This window comes from Schistocerca serialis, chromosome 5 (genome assembly GCF_023864345.2).
Source record: "Schistocerca serialis cubense isolate TAMUIC-IGC-003099 chromosome 5, iqSchSeri2.2, whole genome shotgun sequence".
NCBI classification, from domain to species: domain Eukaryota; kingdom Metazoa; phylum Arthropoda; class Insecta; order Orthoptera; family Acrididae; genus Schistocerca; species Schistocerca serialis.
In genome coordinates this window covers 299,523,093-299,537,162 of record NC_064642.1, presented here as the reverse complement: position 1 = coordinate 299,537,162, position 14,070 = coordinate 299,523,093, and the positions used below count along the sequence as shown (strand labels likewise).

The window sequence follows — 14,070 nt, the reverse complement described above, 5'->3', positions numbered from 1 at the left end:
CATCGCACCCCCCTCAGATTTAGTAATAAGTTCGCACAGTGGGTAGGCCTTGAAAAACCGAACACAGATCAATCGAGAAAACAGGAAGAAGTTGTGTGGAACTATTAAAAAATAAACAAAATGTACAAACTGAGTAGTCCACGCGAAGATAAGCAACATCATGGACATTTCGAGACGAGGAGTGCCGTGGTCCCGTGGTTAGCGTGAGCAGCTGCGGAACAAGAGGTCCTCGGTTCAAGTCTCCCGTCAAGCGAAAAATTTTTCTTTATTTTAGCAAAGTTATGATCTATCCATTCGTTCATTGACGTCTCTGTTCACTGTAATGTGTCTGTGTTTTGCGGCCGCACCGCAAAACCGTGCGATTAGTAGACGAAAGGACGTGCCTCTCCAATGGGAACAGAAAACTTTTGATCGCAAGGTCATAGGTCAACCGATTCCTCCACAGGAAAACACGTCTGATATATTCTATACGACACTGGTAACGGCATGTGCGTCACATGACAGGAATATGTTGTCGACCCACCTAACTTGTACACTTGGCGAATGGGTAAAAAGATTCTTCTACGTTGCCCGATTTAGGTTTTCTTGTGGATATGATAATTACTCCCAAAAAAGTGATGAAAACATAAGAGTTTGTCACATAAACTGCAACAAATGAATCCAGAAGTCTCACACTCGCACACTTTTCCCTGTGCTCTGTCAAAACATATGTTTTTTACGTTTTCAAATTTTCGTGTGTAGACCGTCAAATCCTGCATATGTTCAAGCAAATCTGAACATGTCCTGCAATTTTGGAGAGCGAAGTTGATTATGTGTGAGTGCCTGAACTTTGATAATTGTCTCAAAATAAAAAGTTAAAGTTTTGCTATAAGGTGTACTTGAACTAAGGACCTCTAATTCCGCAGCTGCTCACGCTAACCACGGGACCACGGCGCTCCTGTGCTATGTCGGTCCTTGATGTTGCCTATCTTGCGCATGGACTACTCAGTTTGTATATTTTCCTTATTTTTTCATAGTTCCACACAACTTCTTCCTGTTTTCTCGATTGATCTGTGTTCAGTTTTTCAAGGTCTATCCACTGTGCCAACTTATAACTAAATCTGAGGGGAGTGCGATGGGTAGGTTCCCTTGTAAGCACTATGGGACTTAACATTAAGCAGGATTCGAATCTGCGACCGTAGCAGCAGCCCGGTTTCGGACTGAAGCCCCTAGAACCGCTCGGCCCAGCGGCCGGCTTTTGTGTCTCATCATTTCAGTTACAAACATCTCGCTACTTGTGAAAAACTCGATATCCAACATTTGATTGTACTTGCGTAATAGTTCTGTTAGGCGATGCGTTCGGATTCTCAATACAAAACATTAGGTCACGCCATTGCAAGTTTGTTACTTCGAATGAAACCATATTTAACATATTTCGTAGCTAGTTTCCAGGGACGACAGTTGCTGGACAGGAGTCCCAACCCAGCACCAAATTTTCGTCATGTAATTTCAAGGTGAGTCTTGCTGATAGAGGGAAAAAAATTTATTTGGAGTAATGTACTGTGTAACACAGTGCTGTCTTGTTAAGTCTTGTATGCTTGTTATACGTTTCTTCGGATGTATTTATGCTGTTAACTGTCATCTGAAAAAAAATTTATGTTCCACCCCTCTTCATGCTCAGTTAGCAATAACGATCAGTGCTGTGTTCGAATCTCCATCAGACACGAAAACTTTGCTTGTTTTGCATTGGCTATAAACGCTAGGTTTGAATCGTATCCAGAATAAAACAATTCAAACAACTATGAGGGCTGTTCAGTAAAGAATGATCATAATTTTTATGGTCATAATTTCTCGCGCTAAAATCTAATCTTATGATATTCTGTTAGCTTAATGTGCAACAATCACGCCCTAGTAGATTCATTGTTAGGACCCCGGGTTCCCGCCTCTGAGAGGCAGTCAAGGTCAGATATGTTCAGTATCGCCTACCGCTGCAATGGAGGTAACACGCGACAGACAATATGTGGCTTTGAAATTGTGCTTTCGTCTCGAAAAATCTGCAGCTGAGGCCTATACAATGTTACTGCAGGCCTATGGGGAGTCTATTCTTCCTTACAATACAGCTCGAAGGTGGTTTAAAATGCTTAAAGACAGGAGACAATCAATTTCAAAGGAAGGTGGACCCGGTGCTCCAGTTACTGCTCTTACGGAATAAAACCTCAACACTGCTGCTGTCATTGTGAGAGAGAATCGACGAATTACCTTAAGATCACTTTCCGAAATATTGAACATTTCATTGGTTGCCACCCACACGTTGGTGACAGAAAATTACACATGACACTTGTTTGTGCGCGATGGGTTCCAAGACTGTTGATTCCCCAACAATAGAACATTCCTGTGCAGGTCTGCATGCAGTTAAAGTTGATGTTAGAGAAAGATCCGGAGTTTGTTTCAAATGTAAGCGCTGCTGATGAAACTTGGTTACATCATTTTGATCCTGAGAGCAAACAGCAAAGCTCAGTGTGGAGATCTCCTTCATCACCAACCCTTCAAAAAGAAAAAGTTGTTGCTTCTGTTGGGAAGGTTATGGTCATCTCACTCTTTGGTATTCATGGAATGGTTTATCAGCATGTTGTACCTGCACACACATCAGTAACTGGACAATACTACAGGGATGTCCTGAAAACATTGCAACTCCAAATCAGGCGCAAAATACCACATTTCGTGAAGCAGGCTGGATGCTGCACCAGTATAACGCACCGCCACGTATTACCAATGTTGTTGCCAAGTATCTTACAAAAATAAGCGTGAAGTGCACCCCTCACCACCACCACCACCACCCCCTTATAGTCCGGTTTACCCCCATGGGACTTTTTTCTATATCCTAATACGAAGAAACACCTTCGTGGGAGGCGTTATCAATCATCAGAAGCAGTGCTGAAGGCTAAGGAGGCGATTTTAAAGGAGCTCTAAAAAAATGAAAATGCTGGGACAAGTGTATCGCATTCATGGGAAACTATGTTGAGAAGGACCATGGAAATTATGACGATGAGTAAAGGTATGTTGTTAAAAAAATTATAATCATTCTTTATTGAACAGCCCTCTTAGTTGTTCATGACCACCTTATACTTTTAATAGTTTGTGCTAGGTAACAAAGGGTGGTAAGCGGCTTTCGAACTGCATACAGCCTGACGTGTCATCATGAATACGACGAAATTACGAGTGGTACGTTATTGATAATATTGAACTATCTATAGAGTGCTTGACGCCGTTAATCGCTTTTTTTAGGTGGTTAGTTCATTAACTAATTCATGCAAAAACCACTCGTAAATGAACGACGTGTTGGAAAACCTTTTACAGAGGAGAATACTGCGAGTTATGATATAAACTTGGAAGTCCATATATTCTTGCGTAAACTAGTTTTGACTAGGTATTACTGAATGATGTTTTGTGGTATAGTTAAGAGTCTCAGGCACTAAATAGAGAGTAACGTTTCTGAAATGTCACCTGTTGTAATAAATTCGAGTGTACCGGCGATAAGGATTGTCTCATATTTGTTAATGCAGTTTCTTGAAATTTGTAATATTTTGGTGCTAATCTGCATCTAGATTTACTGCCGTAGAGAGCAGCGTTCTCTAGTCGTCAGTTATAGTAAACATATTGCATAGTCGAACGTCTATACTGAAAACAGGTTATGGTACCAGTCCCGTATTTCTTCAGCTAGGAAGGACAACACCGTTCCAATGCCCACATTTCATCAGTGTTTGCATGTCCTCAAGAACCTCATTCAGCTTAGTTCCTATGTGTCGTACTGTTACTGTAGGATCTACAGTTTATAATCCTGAGGTTTTCTTTAAGTTCAGCGCCACCTCTGTTACGTTGCGCTGGGATTAAAAAAATTGGTCAAGTAGTCGTAATCTATTATCCACATTGTGTGTAGATTGTCGCTCAGCACTTACTACCCAGTTGTACTTCCGTTCTGGAATGCTGATGCGAACACTATTACTTCGTTCTTGATGATGATTAAAAGTTTGGGCTAGCGATCAAGTGTGTAGACTTTTTATTCGGTACCAAAATTGTGTGTTGAAAGGACATTGTTTGCCCTTGAATTATGTCATTTACCCACGTTGCACTTGCAACAGTCTTGAATTTTCCTGAGAAAAAATTAATGTACTATTAGTGAGGTACGGAAGATGTAAATTCAGGTAGATAGTTACATTTTAGAACATTATTCTTTTAAGCAGATGCTTACAGGCAGCGTTACGCAAAGAACTTCAGGGCGTACGCATTGCAAGAAACTGAACCTCGCAGTTTAAAGAAGACCGCCTTGACGTTCGGCAGACCGTCAGGCTTTGATAAAGACCATAACCATGAAAATCACTGTCATTCAGAGGAGGGTTTCGGCCAGTGATGCAGTACGCCGCTTCTACATTTCGTCTGCACAGATTCCGTATATGGATACTGCTTGCTTTAGGTTAATTCAGAAAAGTCCGCGCGAGATAATTTGCGAATAAGTTACATCAGTCAAAGCCGAAATAGTCCTTACTAGTGATGAAGATGATTATGGTTTGTGGGGCGCTCAGCCACGCTGTCATCAGCCCCCGTACAAATCCCCAATTTGTACGGTCCAAGTTTGATACAATCCAAGCTAGCCGCTGTCACAAATGATGACGATGATGATGAAATGATGACAACACAAACACCCAGTCCCCAGGCAGAGAAAATCTCCAACCCGGCCGGGAATCGAATCCAGGAACCCGTGATCCAGAGGCAACAACGCTAGCTACTAGACGACGAGCTGCGGACGTCCTTACCAGTGACCAGCAATGGCTCTTCACGTCAACACACAGGAATGGTTCAGCTCTATAAAAAAAATAGCAACAACCTACACAAAAGCGTACCTCCACAAACAGAAGACGGACAAATCTCTCTGGTTGAGTAAAGCAGAAGTCGTCGACTTCCGACTAATTCCCAAAAGTGAACTCGTAGCTACTAAATTGTTTTACAGTCACATATCTTGCTGACGCAACTGAAGAAAATCGACAGAGAACGTTGCATTAAGAGTCGCTACAACACAGTTAAATACACCCACATGACGCTAATACAAAGACGAAAGACATTAAAGAGCTTATTCGAAGTTGGCTGGTTGGTTGATTGATTTGGGGGAAAGGACCAAAAAGCGAGGTCATTGATCCCATCGGATTATGGAAGGATGGATGGAGGAAGTAGGACGTGGTCTTTCAAAGGAACCATCCCGGCATTTGCCTGAAGCGATTTAGACCTATATCAAAACCTATTTAACCATTTATACCGATATCAAAAGCTGAACGAAGCGAAAATGAGCATAAGGAGAGCAATGAGAGAAGCATTCAATGATTTCGAAAGCAAGATGTTGTCAACCGACCTGAATAAAAACCCTAAGAGATTTTGGTCGTATGTAAAATCAGTAGTGGGTCAAAATCATCTATTCATTCTCTCAGCTACCACACCGGCACCGAAATGACAGAGGTAAAGGTAATATCCGGAATACCACAGGGAAGTGTGATAGGACCGTTGCTGTTCACAATATTTGTAAATGATCTAGTAGAAAGCGTCGGATGCTCTTTAAGGCTATTCGCAGATGATGTAGTTGTTTATACCAAAGTAGCAACGTCAGGAGATCGTAAGAATCTGCAGAACGACCTGCAGAGAATTGATGAATGGTGCAGACCCTGGCAGTTGACCTTAAACGTAAATAAAGGTAACATATTACGCTTACATAAGGAAAGAAATCCACTACTGTATAGCTACACTATTGATGACAAACCGCTGGAGACAGCGTCTGCCGTAAAATATCTAGGCGTAACTATCCACAGCGACCTTCAGTGGAATGGCCAGATAAAACAGGTAGAAGGAAAAGCAGACACAAGACTCAGATTCAAGGGAAGAATCTTAAGGAAATGTAGCTTATCGACGAAAAAAGTGGCGTATAAGGCGCTCGTTCGCCCGAATCTTGAGTATTGTTCATCTATCTGGGATCCCTATCAGGTAGGACTGATAGAGGAGATGGAGAAGATCCAAAGAAGAGCAGCGCGTTTCGTCATGGGATCGTTTAGCTGGCGAGAAAGCGTTACGGAGATGCTAAACAAACTCCACTGGCAGACGTTACAAGAGATACGTTGTGCATCACGGAGAGATTTACTATTGAATTTTCGGGACAGCACTTTTCAGGTAGAGTCAGACAACATATTACTTTCCCCGACGTACATCTCGCGTATAGACCACGAGGAGAAAATTCGAGAAATTAGAGCCAATACGGAGGCTTACCGACAATCATTTTTCCCACGGATTATTTGTGAGTGGAACAGGGTTGGAGGGATCAGATAGTGGTACCGAAAGTACCCTCCGCCACACACCATTAGGTGGCTTGCGGAGTACGATGTAGATGCAGATGTAGGGAAATCACGGAAAACCTAAATCAGGATGGCCGGACACGTGTCTGAACAGTCTTTCTCCCAAATGCGATTCCAGTGTGTAACCACTGCGCCATCTCGCTCGGTTTTATTGGACGTTAATGTCCGCCCCGATAGCTAAATACTGAGCGAGACGGACTGCTGTCCTAAGGGGCCCAGGTTCGATTCCCGGCTGGGTTGGGGATTTTCTCCACTCCGGGGCCAGGTGTTCTGTTGTCTTCATCATCATTTCATCCCCATCCGGCGCGCAGGTCGCCCAGTGTGGCGTCGAATGTAATAAGACCTGCACCAAGGCGGCCGGACCTGCCTGTAAGTGGCCTCCCGGCCAATGGCGTCGAACGCTCATTTCCATTTCCATTGGACGTAAATTACATATTCTCCATACTTTTCCGTGTTTGTGTCATCCTATTCCCACCCTTCCTTTTCTCTATGGCACAGGAAAGCCGTTATATAAAGAAAATATAGTTTAAAATTAGACTTGAAAGCTTTTTGACTGAACCGATGCATTTCTTCAGATTTGCAATATGGCCTCGCTCCAGCGCTGAAAGAGTCATCGACAATGGAGGCGCATGTATCATCAAGTAACTCAAGTGCGCTATTCATATACTGTACACCTGTTTATATCCACCAAACATTCATCTCACTCAAGAAATATTACTTTTTCCACGCCAGTCCAAGCACCCACAAGATTCTCTATAAACAAATGGTTCAAACGGCTCTGAGCACTATGGGACTCAACTTCTGAGGTCATTAGTCCCCTAGAACTTAGAACTAGTTAAACCTAACTAACCTAAGGACATCACACACATCCATGCCTGAGGCAGGATTCGAACCGGCGACCGTAGCGGTCTCGCGGTTCCAGGCTGCAGCGCCTAGAACCGCACGGCTACTTCGGCCGGCTCTCTATAAACAGTCGTGTTGCCATAGTAATATTTTTTGTTAAATAAAACTTTGGTTTTATCATTCTTTCTGTCTCATCCCGATCTTATATGTACATGTATTGTGATGATTTAAAGTTAAATGTCCTTAAAAGAAAATGTAGGCTTATTTCGCACACGCTAACTGCCAAAACATTACGTCCACCGACTCACTGTCAATATAAATCCGGGCAATAACAGCGTTACCTGCAAGGAGTGACTGCCCGTCAGTCACACGCACGGTGCATGTACACTGAAGCGCCAAAGAAACTGGTGTAGGCATGTGTCTTAAAATACAGAAATACAGGCAGAATACGACGCTGCGATCGGCAACGCCTATGTAAGACAACAAGCGATTGGCATAGTTGATAGATCGGTTACTGCTGCTACAATGACTATGAGTTTGAACGTTATGTAATAGTCGGCGCACGAGCGATGGGACACAGTATCTCCGAGGTAGCGATGAAGTGCGTATTTTCCCGTAGGAGCACTTCACGAGTGTACCGTGAATATCAGGAATCCGGTAAAACATCAAATCTCGGACATCGCTGCGGCCGAAAAGATCCTGCAACAACAGAACCAACGACGACTGAACAGAATCGTTCAACGTAACAGAAGTGCAGTCCTTCCGAAAATTTCTGCAGATTTCAATGCTAGGCCATCACAAGTGTCAGTGTGCGAATCATTCAACAAAACATCATTGATATGGACTATCAGAGTCGAAGTCCCACTCGTGTACCCTTGATTACAGCACTACACGAAGCTTTACGCATCGCCTGAGCCCGTCAACACAGACATTGGACTGCTTATGATTGGAAACCTGTTGCCTGGTCGGACGAGTCTAATTTCAAATTGTATCCAGCGGATGGACGTGTACGGGTGTAGAGACAACCTTATGAATCCATGGACCCTGAATTTCAGCAGGGGACAGTTCAAGCTGATGGAGGCTCTGTAATGGTGTGCGGCGTGTGCTGTTGGAGTGATATGGGGCACAGATACGTCTAGATACGACTCTGACAGGTGACTCGTACGTAAGCATCCATTCATGTCCATTGTGCATTCAGACGAATTTGAACAATTCCAGAAGAACATTGCGCCACCCCACACCTCCAGAATTGCTGCAGAGTGGCTCCAGGAATTTCCGATGGCCACCAAGCTCCCGAGATATGAACATTATCGAGCATATCAGGGATGCCTTGCAACGTGCTCTTCAGAAGAGGTCGCCAACCCCTCCTACTCTTACGGACTTCTGGACAGTCCTGCAGGAAAGATGGTGTCAGTTCCCTCCAACACAACTTCAGACATTAGGTCGAGCCCATATCACGTCGTGTTGGGGCACTTCTGCATGCTCGCTGGGGCCCTGCACGGTAATAGGCAGGTGTACCAGTTTCTTTGGCTCTTCAGTGTAGTATCAATGAAAGTGCCGTCCGTGTGTAGAATTGTGAAGGAGCGCGATCTATTTGAGTTTGACCGCGGGAGGATTGTGATGGCCCAGAGGCTCGGAACGAACATTTCTGAAACTTCAATACTTCTCGAGTGTTCGAGGAGTGCTGTGGCGATTGTCTTCAACATGCGACGAAACCATGTTTAAACCACATCGACAAGTTTTCAATACAATAAACTTTACCAACAGCCGTACACTTTAAGATATTTTATTTTATTTCGAGCACAACCAGTTTCGGTACAGTTCATTTTGCCATCTTCAGGCCCCATGCGCTTGTCCAGCTGATTCATAAGAGAGCGCGACAGCAACTGTCACGATCGAACAGCTCGCTGCGTAACTGCCACGCTCTAGTATGAATCATCTGCACAACGATTGGGATTCACGATATCCAGTTTTATGCGCATTACAATAAGCTATTTGATTCGAACAAAGCGTATGGGGCCTGAAGATGGCAAAATGAATTGCTGAAAATGGTTGTGTTTGAAATAAAATAAAATATCTTAAAGCGTGCTGCTGTTGGTAAATTTTATTGTATTGAAAAGTACGTACCAATAGATGTCCCCTGGCCATAATGGTCCGACAGAGACAACCAGAAGTCGTGGGATTGGGGGCCACCCCTCGTTAGGGATGTCGGACGTCGTAGCCTGGGCAGGCTGGTAGAACAGGACAAGCGAACTGTGGCGGGACTAAAATCAGACTTTAATGGTGGGAAGAGCACAAGTGTGTCTGAGCGCTCAGGGCACCGAACACTCCTAACAATGGGCCTCCGCAACCGACAACCCATGCATGTCCGAATGTTAACACCACGACATCAGCAATTAGACTGAAACGATCACGTGATCATAGGCACTGGACGCTGGCGCAATGCCAGAGCATTGCATGATCTAATGAATCGTGATACCTTCTTTATTGTGTTGATGGGAAGGCGCGAATCCGTCGTCTTTCAGTTGATTAGCTCCTTGACACCTGTACCGCGTGACGGAGACAGGCTGTCAGCGGTTCCATTACGCTCCGGGGAACATTAACGTCGCCATCCAAGGGTTCAGTGGAGCTCGTACAACGCATCATGATGGCCAAGGAGAATTATTTACTGGTTGCAGACAACGTACACCCCTTCATGACCATAATGTTTCCCGACGGCAATGGCATATTTCAGGCAATGGCATATTTCAGCACGATAATGCGCGATGTCACAAGGCCAGGAGTGTGCTGGAGTGGTTCACGGAACACAGTGGCGAGATCTAGCTGATGCGTTGGCCTCCCAACTCACCAAATCTGAACCCGATCGAGCAAATCTGGGATGTGATTGAAAGTGGAGTCAGCACTGTCGCCCCCTCTCCGGAAATAATTGGAATTAGGTGAATTTTCTGTGCAGATGTGATGCCAACTCCCTCCAGCGATCTACCACGACCTCATTGCTTCCATGACACGACGAATCGCCACCGTTATCCGTGCCAGAGGTGGGCATACAGGCTGTTGCGTAGGTAGTAAAAATGTTCTGGCTGATCAGTGTATGCTCTCCTCCTGCCAAGTACACGTCGGAGCCGTACACTCAACACATACTAGAGGCATTGAATAAGTAAAGCAACACATTTTTTCTCACCTAGTTTCAGTTGAAAAAATGTGGAATTTGGTGAGGAACATAGTGGAATATTCCCGCTTCAGCCCCTATAGTTTCATGAAGTTCCGACAGGTGACGGCGCTATACGAAGCCTTCAAAATGGTGTCTGTAACAGAGGTGCGTTCTAAGCAGACAGCTGTCACTGGGTGTCTTTTGGCAGAAAAGCAGAGCATCGCAGATGTTCACTGTCGCTTGCAGATTGTCTACGGATACTTGGCAGTGAACAAAAGCACGGTGAGTCGTTCGCAACAAGGTCACACAAACCTGTCCCATCTCCATCGCGCCAGCAGGCAGCTCACAGCTGTCACTCCTGCAATTTTGGAATGTACAGACACTGTCATTCGAGGCGATCGACGGCTCACAATCGAACAGCTCGCTGCATAATTGGACTTCTCTGTCGGTAGTGCTGACACACTCGTCCACCGGTTATGGCACTGTAAAGCAGGTACCCGCTGAGTTCCTAGCCGCCTAACTTAAGACCACAAAGAGCAACAAAGGACCGTCAGTTCGAGGCTGATTGTGAGAATTTCCTTCTCGAACCTTTTCACAACCGATGAGATACCGTTTCATCGCTTCGAACCGGAAACGAAACAGCAACCCATGGAGTGACACTGTACCGTCTATCCTCCGACGAAAAAGTTCAAAGCTGCACCCTCAGCCGGTAGTCATGGCGCCCGTCTTCTGGGACTCTAAAGGAGTTATTTGTTTGATGGCCTCCTCCGCGGTGCTACGATCAACTCTGAAGTGTATTGTGCTATCGTCCTGAAATTTAAGAAACAACTTCAGTGTGTTCATCGGCACAAAAATGCAAATGAACTTTTCCTTTTCCAGGACAATGCAAGGCTTCACGTAAGTATACGCACCCGAAATGGCCTCATAAAGCCTCATGGGACTGGTCTTCGTCATCCGCCCGACAGCCGGAAGTGGCACCTTCCAACTATATCTCTTTGACCCAACGAAGGATGCACTCCGCAGGAAGCAGTACGTAGATGACGGGGTCGGGAAAGGGGGGGGGGGGGGGGGGGGGGGGGTTATTGGTGCAGCAAGACGTTGGCTCCGACATTGAGCAGGAGAGTGGTACCATGCCGGCATGTAGGCCCTCCAAGTAAGATTGCGTAAGGCCGTCGGATTGAATGGAGATTATGGTGAAAAAGTGGGTATTGAAGCCAAAAGAGTGAGGAACAGTATGGTGTATTGGAATCCTGAATAAAACGAACCTGCTTTCAGAAAAAAGAGTGTTGCATTACTTATTGAACGCACCTCGTAATTATACACTGTTGCTGTCGTGCGGTACATGGAATTATTCAGCTTAGTTTAGTATCCAATCAAACATTTAATGTAGATCGACTTATACGACAGAATCAGCCATAACCCACTTAAACCCGCAGGACATACAGACGTTCATGGACGAGGCCGAGCATGGAGTGATCCTCTTCACGTTTGGCTCAACAATCCGGCCAGAAGCCGTGCCGCAGGAGGTGACGGCGGCAATGGCGGCGGCCTTCGCCGAGCTGCCGCAGCGTGTGCTTTGGAAGGGGAACGTGGATGGCGTCCCCAACCTTAGCCCCAACGTCATGGTGCGCAGATGGCTGCCACAGACCGACGTCCTTCGTAAGTACACAAATACCAAGCGCAAATAATATCTGTTGTGAAGCCATCGTACAACTGTCTCAAGATTCAGTACAGAGAATGTTACGCTACCGGTTGTCAAATATGTGATATTTTTAGTACAGCATGTTTCGGTACTATGTTAACCCATTCGCAAATGCTACAAAACGTGGAAACTAATCAATAAATCACAGTACGATACGTACTAACCACCATATAAAAATATTTATATCATCCTGACTATAACATAACTCAAAGCTTCTTTGTCATTAGGCACGAGAAAAAGTAAAAGTCCAGCAGCAAATATGCATTTCATGTTGGCCTATTGTGTTATGTTATGTTACGTTAACCGGGGACATAGAAACGACGGAGAGGCTCCGTCCCCGCCGCAGCCGCAGTGGTCCACAACCCCACGACGACTATCGCAGTCCACTTCACCCATCCGCCGCCCCACACCGAACCCAGGGTTATTGTGCGGTTCGTTCCCCGGTGGACACCCCCCCCCCCCCCCCCCCCCCCAGGGAACGTCTCACACCAGACGAGTGTAGCCCCTATGTTTGCGTGGTAGAGTAACGGTGGTGTACTTGTACGTGGAGAACTTGTTTGCACAACAATCGCCGACATAGTGTCGCTGAGGCGGAATAAGGGGAACGAGCCCGCATTCGCCAAGGCAGATGGAAAACCGCCTAAAAACCATCCACAGACTGGCCGGCTCACCGGATCTCGACACAGATCCGCCGGGAGGATTCGTGCCGGGGACCGGCGCTCCTTCCCGCCCGGAAAGCGGCCTATTATACTTGTTATACTCTCAAAGCACAGCTCTAAACTGAAGGTAGCCGTTTTCACCTACGATGGTTGCCCAGAAAGTAATGCACCGCATTTTTTTCCTTCAGAAATTCTGCACTGAACATAATGAGAATTACACACACAAAAGAATGGTGTTTTACCTACACACCCTATTTTTCCACGTAATCCCGTTATACTGCCTTCCTACAGCGCGAAGCAAGGGTGTGTATGCCCCGTCGGCACCAATCCTTGTCGTGATGTCGGAACCAGTGCTTCATCGGCCTCAAAATGTCTTCCACGAATGACATCCTTTAATGGCCCAAACAAGTGGAACTCCGAGGGGGCTAGGTCAGGGCTGTAGGGTGAATGGAGTAACACTGTCCTACCCTGTTTTGCGATGTGTTCAGCAGATCTCAGACTTCTGTAGGGCCGAGCTTTATCGTGATGCACAAAACAACTCCTGGGTTGCTGTGGCGCCGAAGTCACCGGAAGCGCGTCTTGAGTTTTGTTAATGTGTGGACATATGCTTCTGAATTAATGGTACCGCCTCTTGGCATCACATGAATGAGACTCACACCTCCACAGTCCCAGAACAGCCGCGCGGGGTTAGCCAAGCGGTCCAAGGCGCTGCAGTCCTGGACTGTGCGGCTGGCCCCGGTGGAGGTTCGAGTCCTCCCTCGGACGTGGGTATATGTGTTTGTCCTTAGGATAATTTATGTTAAGTAGTGTGTTAAGTCCTATAAGGTTTCACACACATTGGAACATTTTTGAGCCCCAGAACACGGTGATCATCGCCTTACCGACGGAAGCAGCTGCTTTGAATTTTTCGTTCTGTGGCGAGTTGGAAGGCGCCATTCCATCGACTGTCGTTTTATTTTGGGCTCAAAATGGTGAACCCAGATCTCATCACTTGACACAATCCGGGACAAGAAGGCCACCCCCTCAGCTTTCTGTGCGATTTGTGATCCAGCGTTAGATCCCGAGTAGCCCATCTTGCACACACTTTTGAATATTCAAGGGTGCGGATAATTGCATCCGCACCTCATTTGCTGATTGACGGATGTAGCGCCAAGTGCCGAGTCGTAATGCGTCTGTCCTCGCGAATGACAACATCAGCTCGCTGCAACATGCGGAAGTGACAGTCGTGGATGGTCTCCCCGACCGCTGCAAGCCATGGAGCTCCACCGAACGGAATTCTGATGACCTCACACTCCGTGCCCAGCGACTAACTACTTCTCTCGACAGCAGATGCTCCATAGACTTTGC

The 14,070-nt window shown here is 45.9% G+C and overlaps 1 protein-coding gene across 5 annotated transcripts in view; it reads left to right on the top strand.

Moving 5' to 3' along the window:
- Positions 1-14,070, top strand: part of LOC126481604 (UDP-glucosyltransferase 2-like) — a 725,388-nt gene that overhangs the window by 614,088 nt on the left and 97,230 nt on the right. For all 5 annotated transcript variants that reach the window (XM_050105476.1, XM_050105474.1, XM_050105473.1 and 2 more), the window contains one exon: positions 11,799-12,021. In XM_050105476.1, the coding sequence (XP_049961433.1) occupies positions 11,799-12,021 (223 nt within the window). The remainder of the gene's footprint in view (positions 1-11,798; positions 12,022-14,070) is intronic.